The sequence below is a fragment of the Lampris incognitus genome, chromosome 5 (genome assembly GCF_029633865.1).
Source record: "Lampris incognitus isolate fLamInc1 chromosome 5, fLamInc1.hap2, whole genome shotgun sequence".
Taxonomy (NCBI): domain Eukaryota; kingdom Metazoa; phylum Chordata; class Actinopteri; order Lampriformes; family Lampridae; genus Lampris; species Lampris incognitus.
The window spans coordinates 47,367,763-47,381,893 of NC_079215.1; the positions used below are offsets into that span (position 1 = coordinate 47,367,763).

At 44.0% G+C, this 14,131-nt stretch overlaps 1 protein-coding gene across 1 annotated transcript; it reads left to right on the forward strand.

The window, feature by feature from the left end:
• Window positions 1-182: 182 nt before the first annotated feature.
• On the forward strand, window positions 183-11,466 carry LOC130113329 (zinc finger protein 239-like). Its single transcript, XM_056280917.1, has 3 exons — window positions 183-428; window positions 4,594-4,659; window positions 9,133-11,466. Exons 2-3 carry the CDS (start codon window positions 4,611-4,613, stop codon window positions 10,233-10,235), a joined length of 1,152 nt encoding a protein of 383 aa, XP_056136892.1. The 5' UTR covers window positions 183-428; window positions 4,594-4,610; the 3' UTR covers window positions 10,236-11,466.
• Window positions 11,467-14,131: the final 2,665 nt, after the last annotated feature.

The following is a 14,131-nucleotide window of genomic DNA, read 5'->3' on the forward strand; positions in this document are numbered from 1 at the left end:
TTCAGTATGGTTTAACAATAGATTACATTTAATAAGGCCTTGTTTGGTAATGGCGGAGTTATCTGCCCAGACAAACATCCAGAAAAAAAGGTCGATATCACGTTTGTGCGTAAGCGCATGACGCTTGGGCATGCGGGGAGGGGGGGCACACCAAAAAAACGGACCCTTCTGCTCTCTGGCTGTCCGGCACATGAAACGGGGACCCACCAGAAATACATATCCGACTCAATCTGGGTCTCGACCCAGTTTCTAACTCCAGGCTCTCGCGTTGTCTGCCTGCAATGCAAATGCGAAGGAACACGTATGGAGACAGCAGCCAGCTCTTCGGGCGTTGTTGAAGGGATCACGTCCAGGTTCTGTGAAACTCTCTGGGCTCGGTTAGCGCAGTAAACCCGGGACATGCTGGTTTGGTGAGAGGTGAGATAGAGGTGAGATAGACTTGAGCACGACGCAAATGAAACGACTCGGCGGCAGAGTGTTAAACTGTAAGCGGACAGAACTGTGCCTCCTCCGCGACAACACTGCTGTAGCTAACTAAGCTACAGGTTCGCTAGCCTTGTTAGCTTTGTTTGTGGGCGACCGTTTTAAGTGCTACGTGTGTGCCTTGCTTTCTTAAGACAAACCCGATTGAAGCCTGAGCTCGGAGGCGTTTGTAAAACCGCCTCGTCCAACCTCCGCTGCTCTGACGCCAGCCTGGAGACAATTTAAGAGCGGCAGAGAACCGCACGAAGTTAGCATAAGACGAGATTCACCATGCTAAAGTCAGCCGTTTTGACGCAGAGCACGGCCGGCCGTCGCCGACGGAGCCATCACGCGCACCAAGTCACACGCTTTTGAATTACTTCACGAACTGTCGCCTCGCTAGTCTGTATAAGTGAGGTGACTAATTTGGGATTCCCCCCCCTATAATTTGTAATTATGATTTTCTGCAATGAACGAAACGACTAGCGTTAGTTAGCCACAACTGTCGGCTCGATTCAAAGGCACGTGTTATGTGAATACTAGTCTTAATATAAGCACCCGAATGCTGTAGGAGCGAATATCCATTGTTATTACTTTTATCTTGGATATTTCATTCATAATTTCACTCATTGTCCACACCAACTGTGTCAATGAAATAAGATTGATTTCTTTGGTGCAGTGTTCATCGTCTTTCGTTAACTAGGTTATGCCTCTGCAGCTTATTCCAAAAGATTTGGATTCATCAGTAAAAGCAAGTGGTTTACAAGTCAATCCCAACACTTATTAACACATAAAACCTTTGAAAATTCCCACATGCCATCCTGGGTCCATCACATGATTGTGGCCAGTCACACCCATCCTGGTGTGTCTCTATCACCCTCATTAGCACCAACAAAGACCAGTTTACACAAGTGTAACCCTCAATTCTTTGGGGTGTCCTTGTAAGCTGCTCAAACTTGGATGTGCTTACAGTCAGTTTTATATTTGCTTGTTGTTGGCTTCTCAGTTTTTGTCCTCAGAATGATTTGATGGCTTTGCAATGTTGTTGGTTGTAATCAGTCTCTTTGTCTTTGCTGCCGCAGTGTCTCAGCTTTGTAGATATCAGCCTTTCAGTAGTAGTGTTCTAATAAATGGAGAAAGAGGAGATATATGGCCCAACCACACATGCTATGAATAAAAGATTTACGCTAAGCGAATCAAACTTCAACTCAGGTTTCAGCCCTGATTCAGACCAGGACCGTTTTTTAGAATCAGCTTGCTCAGGTGACAGTTTACTCATGTATTTCCAATTTCACTAGTCTGGCATGCATCTACTATTACTACTTTTGGGTGCTCCTGTTAGGGGGTCGCCACAGTGGATCATCCGTTTCCATCGCTTTCTGTCCCCTGCATCTTCCTCTGTCATGCCAGTCACTTGCATGTCCTCCCTCACCATATCTATAAACCTCCTCTTTGGCCTTCCTCTTTTACTCTTGCCTGGCAGCTCCAAAGTCAGCATTTTTCTCACAATATAACCAACACATCTCTTCCGCACATGTCCAAACCATGTCAATCTTGCCTCTCTTGCTTTGTCTCCAAACGGTCCAACCTGAGCTGTCCATCTAACATACTCGTTCCTAATTCTGGCCTTTGTCATCACCCCCAACGAAAATCCAAGCGTCTTCAACTCTGCCACCTTCAGCTCCGCCTTTTGTCTTTTTGTCAGTGCCACCATCTCCAAACCATACAGCATAGCTGGTCTCACTACCATCTTGTAAATCTTCCTTCTTTTTTTTGTTGATCACCCCCCCCTTTTTTTTTCTCCCCAATTGTACTTGGCTAATCACCCCACACTCCGAGCCGTCCCGGTTGCTGCTCCATCCCCTCTGTTGATCCGCGGAGGGCTGCAGACTACCACATGCTTCCTCCGATACATGTGGAGTCACCAGCCGCTTCATATAACCTGGCAGTGAGGAGTTTTGTCAGGGGGACGTAGCACATGGGAGGATCATGCTACTCCCCCAGTTTCCCCTCCCCCCTGAACAGGCGCCCCGACCAACTAGAGGAGGTGCTAGTGCAGTGGCCAGGACACATACCCACATCCGGCTTCCCACCTGCAGACACGGCCAATTGTGTCTGTAGGGGCGCCGGAGGTAACACGGGGATTCGAACCAGTGATCCTTGTGTTGGTAGGCAACGAAATAGACTGCCACACCACCCGGATGCCATAATCTTCCCTTTAACTTTTGCTGGTACCCTTCTGTCGCAAATCACTCCTGAGACTCTTCTCCATCCATTCCACCCTTCCTGCACTCTCTTCTTCACCTCTCTTACGCACTCCCCATTACTTCGAACAGTTGACCCCAAGTATTTAAACTCATCCACCTTCACCACCTCTACTCCTTTCATCCTCACCATTCCGCTGTCCTCCCTCTCGTTCACGCATATGTATGCCGTCTTGCTCCTACTGACTTTCATTCCTCTTCTCTCCAGTGCATACCTCCACCTCTCCAGGCTCTCCTCAACCTGCACCCTACTCTCGCTACAGATCACAATGTCATCCGTAAACATCATAGTCCACAGAGACTCCTGCCTGATCTCGTCCTTCAACCTGTTCATCACCATTGTTAACAAAAAAGTGCTCAGAACCAATTCTTGATGTAATCCCACCTCCACCTTGAATCCATCTGTCAATCCTACCACACTTCACCACTGTCACACTGCCCTCATACATATTCTGCACCACTCCTACATATTTATCTGCCACTCCCGACTTCCTCATACAATACCACGCATCCTCTCTTGGCATCCTGTCACATGCTATCTCTAAATCCACAAAAGCACAATGTAACTCCTTCTGGCCTTCTCTATACTTCTCTGTCAACATTCTCAAAGTAAACATCACATCTGTAGTGCTTTCGTGGCATGAAACCATACTGCTGCTCATTGATCATCACATCTTTACCTGTAGCTTCCACTACTCTTTCCCATATCTTCCTGCTGTGGCTGATCAACTTTATACCTCTGTAGTTGTTACAGCTCTGCACATCACCCTTATTGTTGAAAACTGGTACCAGTATGCGTCTTCTCCACTCCTTACATCCTCTCACTTTCCAAGATTGTGTTAAAAAAATGATGTTAAAAACTCCACTGCCATCTCCTCTAAACACCTCCATGCCTCCACAGTATGTCATCCGGACCAACCGCCTTACCACTCTTCATCCTCTTCATAGCTGCCCACACTTCCTCCTTGCTAATCCACCGCACTTCCTGATTCACTATCTCCACATCATCTAACTTTCTCTCTTTGTCATTTTCTTCATTTATCAGCCCCTCAAAGTACTTCTTCCACCTTCTCAACACACTCCTCACTTTTCAGCACATTTCCATCTTTATCTTTCATCACCTTAACCTGCTGCACATCCTTCCCCTCTTGGTCCCTCTGTCTAGCCAATCGGTACAAATCCTTTTCTCCTTCCTTAGTGTCTGGCATGAATGGTGTGGTTAAATGATTATCCTAATGTTACCAAATCTTATTTTATCACCATGTCACCATTTTACCTTGGTCTCAAAAGCCTGCCACTGTTTCACTCTTTGACCTCTTATTTACGCAGCATGGTGGCCCAGTGGTTAGCACTGTTGCCTCACAGCAAGGTCGTCCCAGGTCCTTTCTGTGTGGAGTTTGCATGTTCTCCCCATGTCTGCATGGGTTTCCTCCAGGTGCTCCCCTTTTCTCCCGCCATCAAAGACATGTATGTTCGGGTTAATACTCCTGTCTGTGCCCCTGACCAAGGCATAGCAAGGAGAACATTTGTAAAGTACTCCGTAACATTGTTAAGAAAAGTGCTAAATAAACAAAGTTTATTATTATTATTGTTATTATTATTATTAACTGGAGTTGATCGCTGGGCGCTGCACGGCGGTCGCCCACAGCATGTGTTGGATGGCTTAAATGCAGAGGATGAATTTCCCCATGGGAACTCTTAAAATACATCTTATCTTGCCTTTTGACTTTCCTGTGTGTGTGTGTGTGTGTGTGTGTGTGTGTGTGTGTGTGTGTGTGTGTGTGTGTGTGTGTGTGTGTGTGTGTGTGTGTGTGTGTGTGTGTGTGTGTGTGTGTGTGTGTGTGTGTGTGTGTGTTGTTGTTGATAGGCTAGAGCTGAAGGAACATGGGCCCAGACACAGAATCCATCCATAAAACAGAATCTTCAGATGAAAGTAAGTGCTGGTGCTACTTTACTTCATATCTTGAGGAATGTTCGTGTAACAAAACATTTTTTATTTAACTTTATTAAGCCCATTTCCCCACTTGAGACAGTTAAGCCATGCCTTGCCATTCTATATACATATTTCTGCCCTTAGCGTGGTTGATGTTGAGCACGACTTTATGAAATGAAAATTGGCTCACTTCAGGACATGAATCCATTGCCAGGGAGTTTAGCTGAGAGCTGTTTGACCAGAAAAAGAATGAACAGGCGTTGCATTGTTCTCAGCGCAAGCTGAATTCTCATCAGCCACAATTGAATACATTATATTTCAAGAGGACGCAATGGGAAACAAAGGATCCAAAATCACAGCCAAATGTATGCAAATACATGTCATAATGGATTTTTTTCAATGGTTGGCATGGTTACCAGAGGTAAACTTAAATGAATAGGGCTTTTTGTTAGCGCTTCCTTAGAGATGAACCTCCAGTGCCACACAGCAAGTCTATTATAAGATGTTCTCAATAGGGATGCTCCAATCAGGGTTTTTGGGGCCGATCAGCGATTGCCGATCAACCGGAATCAGAATTGGCCGATACCGATTGCCAATCACAGGGTGGGTGGGGGGGGGGAATGATGGACTGGCCATCTGGAGCACCAGGAGTTTTCTCTGTGGGCTGCTTGACAATTGGGGTCGATGCAACGCAAAATATAAATAAACCCAGCCCCCACTTAAATAAAAATAACCAAGTGTTGTGTGACTGACTGGCCCAGGCAAGTGTGCTGTCAGCCCACTGTGGTTGGATATTAAATCTGTCAGTCTCTCTCTCCCAGCCAATTACTTTTAGTCCGGTCAATTCTAACATTTCCTGGGCCCTGCCCCTTTCCCATCTCTGTTACATGATGATATCTGGATAAATAGTGGAGTGGAGCAAGATGGACAAATAAAAAGAGAAAAAACATAAAGGTGGTGCTGAAAAGCGAAGATAGAAGCGGTTGAAGTCCTTTGAAGCTGATGCAGCCAAATGTTTTGTTTTATTTATTTATTTACCCCCCATATTTTACCTGTACAACTACCCCACTCTTTTTAGCTGTCCTGGTCACTGCTCCACCCCCTCTGCCAAATCGGGGAGGGCTGCAAACTACCACACGCCTCCTCCGATACATGTGTAGTAGCCAGTCGCTTCTTTTCACCTGACAGTGAAGCATTTTGCCAGGGGGATGTGGCGCGTGGGAGGATCACGCCATTCCCCCAGGTTCCCCCTCCCCCCTGAACAGGCGCCCTGACCGACCAGAGGAGGCGCTAGTGTAGCAACCAGGACACATACTGGGAGGATCATGCCATTCCCCCCAATTCCCTCTCCCCCCTGAACAGGCGCCTCGACCGACCAGAGGAGGCGCTAGTGCAGCAACCAAGACACATGCCCACATCTGGCTTCCCACCCACAGACACAGCCAATTGTGTTTGTAGGGATGCCTGCCCAAGCCGGAGGTAACACGGGGATTTGAACTAGCAATCCCCTTGTTGGTAGGCAACGGACTTGACCGCTACGCTACCTGGACGCCCCAGCCGAATGTTTTAAAATAATAAATTATTCATTTGGCGCCATTTCCCGTCAATCATCTCAGCCTAGTGAACCCGAAGGCACTGGCAACAGAGAGCAGAGAGCAGTCCATTGAGCCTAACGATACCAGTTCAACTGTTAGTCAAGGTTTTGCAGCTAAAGCGGTAAGTCAGAAGACAATATGGATAAGATAAGCAATGTTTGGGTTTGGCTAGCTGGCTATTTAGCTATATTGGGAGCCTTTTGTTGAAACAAGCGATTGTCAACGTCACTTTTCGTGAATCGACCAATCACTGCCTGGATGGGGTGGGACATTGAATAAAGGTTGACGTGCTACAATTAACTTTGGAAATGTTGAATTCATAGACCCTTGAATGGCTGACGTCATCAAAAGTAGCATGCACATTTAGGCAGCAGAAGTGGCATGGTGAAGTGGCGAAGAAGAAAACCATGCCTGGAGAGATGGCACAGGATGAGACTTTTTCAGGGGCAGAGAATGCATACAGGATTGGTGTCCATAATCAAATTTTGGATACAGTTATAGATATCCATCGGCGATTTCTGAGAAATGGCATTTTGTGTAGCTCTTCTGGACCCTAAAAACGTTAGTCAGCTAACTTCCAGTGGCCTTCCACAGACAGCCCTTCAAGAACTAAGCAAATGTTGGATCAAATTTGATAGCAGAGCAACGGTGGCCAATTTAGAGTTAGCTCATGAGTCTGGCAGAACAGTGGGCAAGGTTAAAACAATCGGGATTTGTTTTAAAACGTTTATTTGGGAAGGGACAATGTACATTAATCAACATTCGAAACAAATGTAAATGTACCCGAGTTAGCTAATAAGCAAGACTCAGTGTTTTCGGTTTTTACCGATTTTCACCGAAAAATACAGATTTTTTTTTAAAAGGAGCAGATCAGTTTAAACTGATTTTCGCCCGGATTTTATGTTTCCACGGATCCAAAAGTTGTTCCTGTTCATGTGAGGTTGTGTAACAGTGCCCTCTTGTGGTGAAATTCGGCATGCTGGATGGCTTTGAAAAATAAAAACCGAAAAGGCTGAGCCTTGCTAACAGGCTAGTTTCCATCGGCAGTCCCTTTCCCTGATGTTGTTAGGCATTCGAGGATAAGAAAATAGTACAAAAAAAAATAAAAATAAAAAATTCATGGACAGGCTCTCAAGGCGCAGCCAAGGTGAGTGTGTCCGTTTTGGGAACCTCAGAATTGCATCTCTGCTCTTTGCAGATGAATGGATGAGTGAAGATTGTTATAAATATTGTTCAGTAATCTTGTTTATATAAAGTGTGGCGTGGTTTCTGTGGGTGGTGGTGTATTGCTGGGGGGAAGGGGGGTGGGTCTGAGTCAAAAATCCAGGGCCATTTTTCATTCCCAGTCCGCCCCTGGTGGGGGATGGGGATCTGGGATCTTCTATTTAAAGTGTTCCATTAATTGTGTAGCATTATTTATTTACTATTTATAGCAATAAAGCAAATATTCTTAACAGCATTGCAGAAATATAATTAAGAGCTGAGAAAGTATCATAAATTGACAACTGTTTATTTATTGGAAGACAACATGTGCAACATATTCCATTCTCTTATTAGGTCATGTAGATGATGAAGAAACTGAACCCAATATAATAGCCTATGCTCGGCTAAAGAGCAGTTTAGCGAATATTTTAGCCTTCCTATGGAATAAAAGCTAAATGTGCTCAACACTATGCACTGTTTATTATGTATATTATGTAGTATGTTATGCTTGGTAGTGATCCATCGTTTCCTTTCTAATTATTTACTTTCTGAAATGGGTCGTTTTTGGTAATATTTGGATTTTGTTCTGGTTTTTATTCTTAAGTAAGTTTTGATCAGAATCATATTTACTACCAAGTACAAGAACATACAAGGAATTTTTCTTGGTATGTTGGTGCAAGAGGGAAAAATAAACAGTAAATACTAAAGATAAAAGTTAAAAAGAATATTAAATAAAATATACATACAATACACGATAAAATAAACTCCCAGGATATTGTGTCATAAGCCTCATTATAATAAGGAGCAGTTGGGCTCTGTTGTGCTTCATGGCCAATACGTCAAAACACAGCCAATATGCGATTCTGAACTAAAACCGTAACATGAAGTAATTGTAGACCAAAGAAAACATGTTTTATCATATTAAAGCAGTATTTGACTAAAGTGGGCCTTACATTTCATGGGGTCTTCTCAGGGATGGTTTGGTGTCAGTTCAACAGAGAGCAACATATCATGTTTGTTTGCGTGGGGTTTAGCTATGTAATACATGAATAAAAGTTGCCAGCGTACAACTGGCAAAACCTAAAGGTGTACGAAGTCTGCCCAACCTGAAACATTACTGGTTAGTGTCACAATTATGAGCAATGATGGTGTGGTTATCGGATGATACAAAAGATGGCTCAGTATGGAAAAAAAGTTATTGTAGTAATATGCCTCTATCGGTGGTCCCCTTTGTTAGGATTAAATCAATCAGAAATCTCCTGGGAGAATGGTCAAAGACCACATATGGGGCTTGGAAAGGAGCCCCATATTAGGTCAATACCTAATTTCTACAGTAACGCAAAGGCCCATAATGAGTGTTTCCATGTGCTCAAAATGAGAGAAATTTACCATAAACGTTGGGTAGCCTTCGTAGTGCTCGAGTAACATTGAACTGACTTTATTGTTCAGAGTCCCAAAACCAAAACAACTCCACCCCCCAATATCTACCAGGATATCTACAGGAAAATTGACTAGATTATCGTTATGTTCTTCTCACTTGTGGATTTTCTTTATATTTTCACAGAAAAACAAAAAAAAAAAAAAAACATGAGACTTCACAGACAGACTGTAAATTGTCACATTTGGTTGCCTTTAGGTTACTTGACGAAAGTTTTTTTTTTTGTCCTCTCCTCAGGTGCCAGTGAACTTGTAGTGGTCATCTCAGAGTCAGACTCAGACTACACTCCAAGTCCTTCTGTGTCCAAGCGCCAGAAACACTCGAAGAGAAGCATTTCAAACAGATGTTACCCCTGCTCTGTCTGCGGCAAGGTATTCAACAGACCCTCTAAGCTTGACAGGCACAAGTCGGTGCACACAAGGAAGCCTAAGTCTCTCCATCAGTGTCATCATTGTGAAAAGACTTTCACACAGCTGGATAAGCTGGTCCGACACCAAAACAACCATAACAGGACTAACAAGCACCCCTGTGCTGACTGTGGGAAAGTCTTCAACAGGCCATCAAGGTTGGAGAGGCACAAACACACACACTCAAAGAAACCCAAGGTCTCCCATCAGTGTTCATACTGCATGAAGGCATTCAGTAAACTGAACAAACTTGTCCGGCATGAGCGAATACATACAGGGGAGAAGCCCTTCACATGCTGTGTCTGTGGGAAAGGCTTCTCTGACCCGGGCCACTGCAAAACACACGAGAAGACGCACGAGGACCAGCCAGAGAAACCTCATTGCTGCATGGACTGTGGGATGTGCTTCTTCAAAGCCTCAGATCTCCGTCGGCACTCCCGCTCCCACACGGGGGAGAAACCTTTCAGCTGCACCCTGTGTAACAGCCGCTTTTCCCGCTCAGAGGGGCTCAAGACACACATGCGCAGACATACCGGGGAGAGACCGTACAAATGCATTATTTGTGGGAAGGGGTTCTATTCCAGACGGGATTTAAATGTTCATAGTTTGACCCATTCAGGAGAGAAACCACACCTTTGTACGGTGTGCGGAAAGAGCTTCTCACAGCTTGGTAACATGAATGAACATAAAAAAAATGTCCATGTTAAGTCAGAGAAATATATTTGCAACGAGTGCGGGGCAACTTTCACACGGTATAAGTCACTGACAGAGCATCAGCGCACACACACAGGAGAAAGACCCTTTCTGTGCACTACCTGTAATCGCAGGTTTTCATTTAGCCATTCCCTGAGCAGACACAGGAGGACACACACTCATCAACAAAAATCCATGGAATCCAAAGACTCAAAGCCCTCGGTGCGCGCCAGTTGTTGAAAGTAGCATTTTATTGTAAATTAAGTGTTTATCATTTTACACCTAATGGAATTTTACGCTAATGAAATACCCAGAATAAGTGTGTGACTGTTTACCATGCTGTCTGATTATGGATGAAAATAAAACACCGGCAATAACTTTCCCTCTACACGTAGGAATCAAAGAAAAATGTCCATGCTAAATCCTTGTTAAATTGATTTTTTTGCTGACAAAGTCAAATATGTCCAAATACGCCTAACCAGATAATGTTTATTTTAGATAGACTCGTGTTACAAATTGTGTGTTTACTGTTTTTATTATCTGAGTCCTTAACTGTAAAAGGTAAATTTGTCTGACCTAGTACTATCTCTGACCTTGGTACAGGGTAAACAAAGTATGTATGACTCTCAATACACAGCCTGATGTATTCTACTGAAAATTACTGGTGATAATGGTTGCAACAAAGGACAGAAAAGTTTTTGACACTTAAAATTATCAGATTGTCAAGTGTTTTCAGTGTCGCTGTTCTCAAATGTTGCCTAACCTATTTTCAATTGCACTGATGAATTGAACCCTACATTAAAGATTACATTTAAATAAAGATTGTATGCTATTAGAGTTCAGACAGGTTATTTTAAAGAAAAAAATCCATAAGAAATACACATGGTTGACAAATTAAAGGAACATTTTGAATAAATGAGTGGAGAAACATAATGAATGCAGGTGCTTCCATACAGGTGTAGTGCATGAAAAAGTTCAGCAGTTAACACCCTATCATGCTCTGTGGCACATAAAAATGCTGAGCAGGTTGACCTTGATTTTGGATCATGCCAAGAAAAAAAAGATGCATAATATATATGACTTTGGAAGAAGATTCATTATTAGGGCAAGGATGGCAGGAGTTTCAGTCACAAGGATTGGCCAGTGTTTCCCATTCTCAGGGCACAAGGGGTCACTGAATGGTTTAATGAGGATGAAAATGATGTAAATCTTTGGTGGTGACACATCTCAACCTAGTTGAACACCTATGGGAGATTCTGGACCGACGTGTTAGACAGCACTCTCCACTATTATCATCAAATGGGGAAATATGTTCCGGAAGAATGGTGTCCATCCCTCCAGTAGAGTTCAGAGACTTGTAGAATTTAAGACAAGGGGCATTGAAGTTGTTCTGGAGGCTCCTGGTGACCCAACACCTTACTAAGACACTGCATGTTGGTTTTTCCTTTCATTTGTCACCGTTCTGTAGTGCAGGGGCCAATAAAATGATTTAATGCAAGAGCTTTTTTTTAATAGTATTACATTTCTGACTCAATGGTACTATGGCATTTCCTTTATCACCCCCCTCCCCAAAAAAACCCTTTGACTGCCTATAGACGTGTTCCCTTATTTACATGCGCAAACAAGTGTGCGCAGATTGTGAGGCAACAAGGGGCCGCAAGTCTTGTTTTTGTAAACATTACTACGTTCGTTTCGAAGAGATCATCGCGGAGAAATTGATTTAAAACGAAACGAAATGTCCCACAGTTGTTGCGCTGTCGGCTGTACAAATCGTAAAAATGGTAAAAACATGCCGAAAGGGAAAACTCCAATCGAAAAACGAAGAAGACAGGCGTGGATTCGGGAGGACCGGAAGACGTGGTCAGAGGACTAAATATTGTAACATACATGGATAAGTAGACACGTTGGCCCTTGATTAACGGGTCGGACCCTTTAGTCGAGCGGTCCGCGATGTCTCCCGCGATACGGGTTCGTGTCCCGGCCGCGGCAGTTCCTGTGGTTGCCTCCCGAATTCGCTACAATATCAAACGCGAAGATTTGCGGAGAACATTTCATATCTGGTATGCATCCGTTTCTTACACAAATAAGTATTGTGATTGAACAGACGTAAGTAACAAACTCTAAATGTGATATTGCCCTTGTAGGGCTCCGGATTTTTTAAGCTAAATAAAGTTTCTTAAATACCCCCCCCCCCCCAACTCAAGTTTCTTCTCAGCGTTCGGTGTCCCTGTATTCACTTACCTGGGCAGCTCTCTCTCCAGATATGTCACCACTGATGAAGAGATGACCGCACAACTTGCTAAAGCAAGTACTGCTTTTGGCAGACTCCACACGAATGTGTGGAACAGGAGAGGCATCACCAAGGAGATAAAATTTAAGTGTATCGGGCCATAGTTCTCACTACACTGCTTTACGGCTGCGAAACATGGACAGTTTACAAACGCCATGCAAAAACACTAAACCACTTTCACACCACATGCCTCAGACAACTTCTTGGCATAAAGTGGTATGACAAGATCCCTAACACAGAGGTCCTCACTCGCTCAAGACTGCCGAGTATACATACCATCCTCATGCAATCATAGCTTCGTTGGGTGGGCCACGTAGTTCGCATGCCAGGCAACCGGCCCCCAAAGAAACTGTTATATGGTGAACTCAAGCAAGGCAAACGCTCCAATGGTGGTCAAAACAAGCGTTTCAAAGACATCTTGAAGGTTTCAATAAAGGCCTTCACCGTCAACTATGATACATGGGAACAGAAAGCTTTGAACAGAGTAGAGTGGCGTGCAGCTGTCCGAAATGGTGCAAACACATATGAGGCTGCCATGATTGCTGCAGCAGAAAGCCGCAGGCAGGCCGGGAAAGACCGTGCCAGCAACCCTCCAACTACTCCCACTATCCCATGCCCACACTGCCAAAGAACATTCAGGGCACAGATTGGACTAACCAGCCATCTTCGCACCCACAGAATTCGGCCCCTACAGGATGACTAGATGGTCCTCGTCGCTGCGACGGACAAACAACTTAATTTTTGGGGTCTGAGTTTGGTTCCTTGTAAAGAGTTTCTTGTTAAAGACCGCGATTATCCCAATATAAATTATTTTGTTTGGCCTACGATATTCTAAGGACGATTGGTGATGTTTTTCTGTCCTTTGCATAAACTTACACATGTGGCCTAAAAGCATTTTTTTCCTTCGATAACGGATGGTAAAAAAAAGTCTTGGACATGGCCACCAAGTAATCGAATGCTTTGAAAGACTTGTATGCCTTCATTGAGTCTTTCATAAATATACTTGGTGTGTCTATGAGGTATTCACTCACATCCCTCCAGCCGATGTTTGGCAACTTTGTGATGTCACTTGTCCACTGAGCTTCAGCAAGCATTAACAGATCGTGAAGTTTGTCTCCAGTGTTTAACAAGTTTCGACTGGTAATGCTTTCTGTCTTCCTTGCTTAGACCTTCAACATATTCTGAGATTTGTTGTTCTCCATTTAATTTTAAGTTTTATACGCTTTCATCTGTGAGTTTCATAGGTACGCACGTTGTTTCTCAGCCATGTTTTGCCACACGTTCTGCGCGTGCATCTTGTTTCAACGCAGCTTTTACGTCATGCGATAAGGCGTCTATAGACCGCGTGACGTAGGCATTACGAGTCAAAATTTATGCTTTGCCAGCATGGCCGGATTAACCCACCAGGGGCCCCCGGGGCACACACGTCCATTGCCCCCCCCCCCCGCCCTGTCAGATGGGCTATGCAAACAATACTAAACATTGTTGAATGGAAAACTAATGCAAATAGTCAATATGGTAGTCAACGCTACGCCAATCTGCATGGGATTCGGATGGCGACTACAAAGTACAACACAATTTTGAATCAAAACAAACAGAGATGAGAATAGCAGCTCACAGCATCGCAAACATATTGCGAAGCCTTCTTCCCACTTACAACGGCTTACCAACAGGGAATAAATGTTTGTTTCAGAGCAAATAATTTAGTGAAATATGGGCATATTTTTAGTAAAACTATGTTTAATTATTTTTCAGTATGGGCATTCGAGATAGCACATTTGTTTAACTATACACAATGAAAGCTTGGGGCCCTGCATCAATATAGAATGTAACTTGGGGCCCTGCA

Coding starts and splice junctions, on each gene's coding strand:
- LOC130113329 (XM_056280917.1), top strand. CDS start 4,611: ATGGGCCCAGACACAGAATCCATCCATAAAACAGAATCTTCAGATGAA. Junction 4,660..9,132: donor AACAGAATCTTCAGATGAAA/GTAAGTGCTGGT, acceptor TCCTCTCCTCAG/GTGCCAGTGAACTTGTAGTG.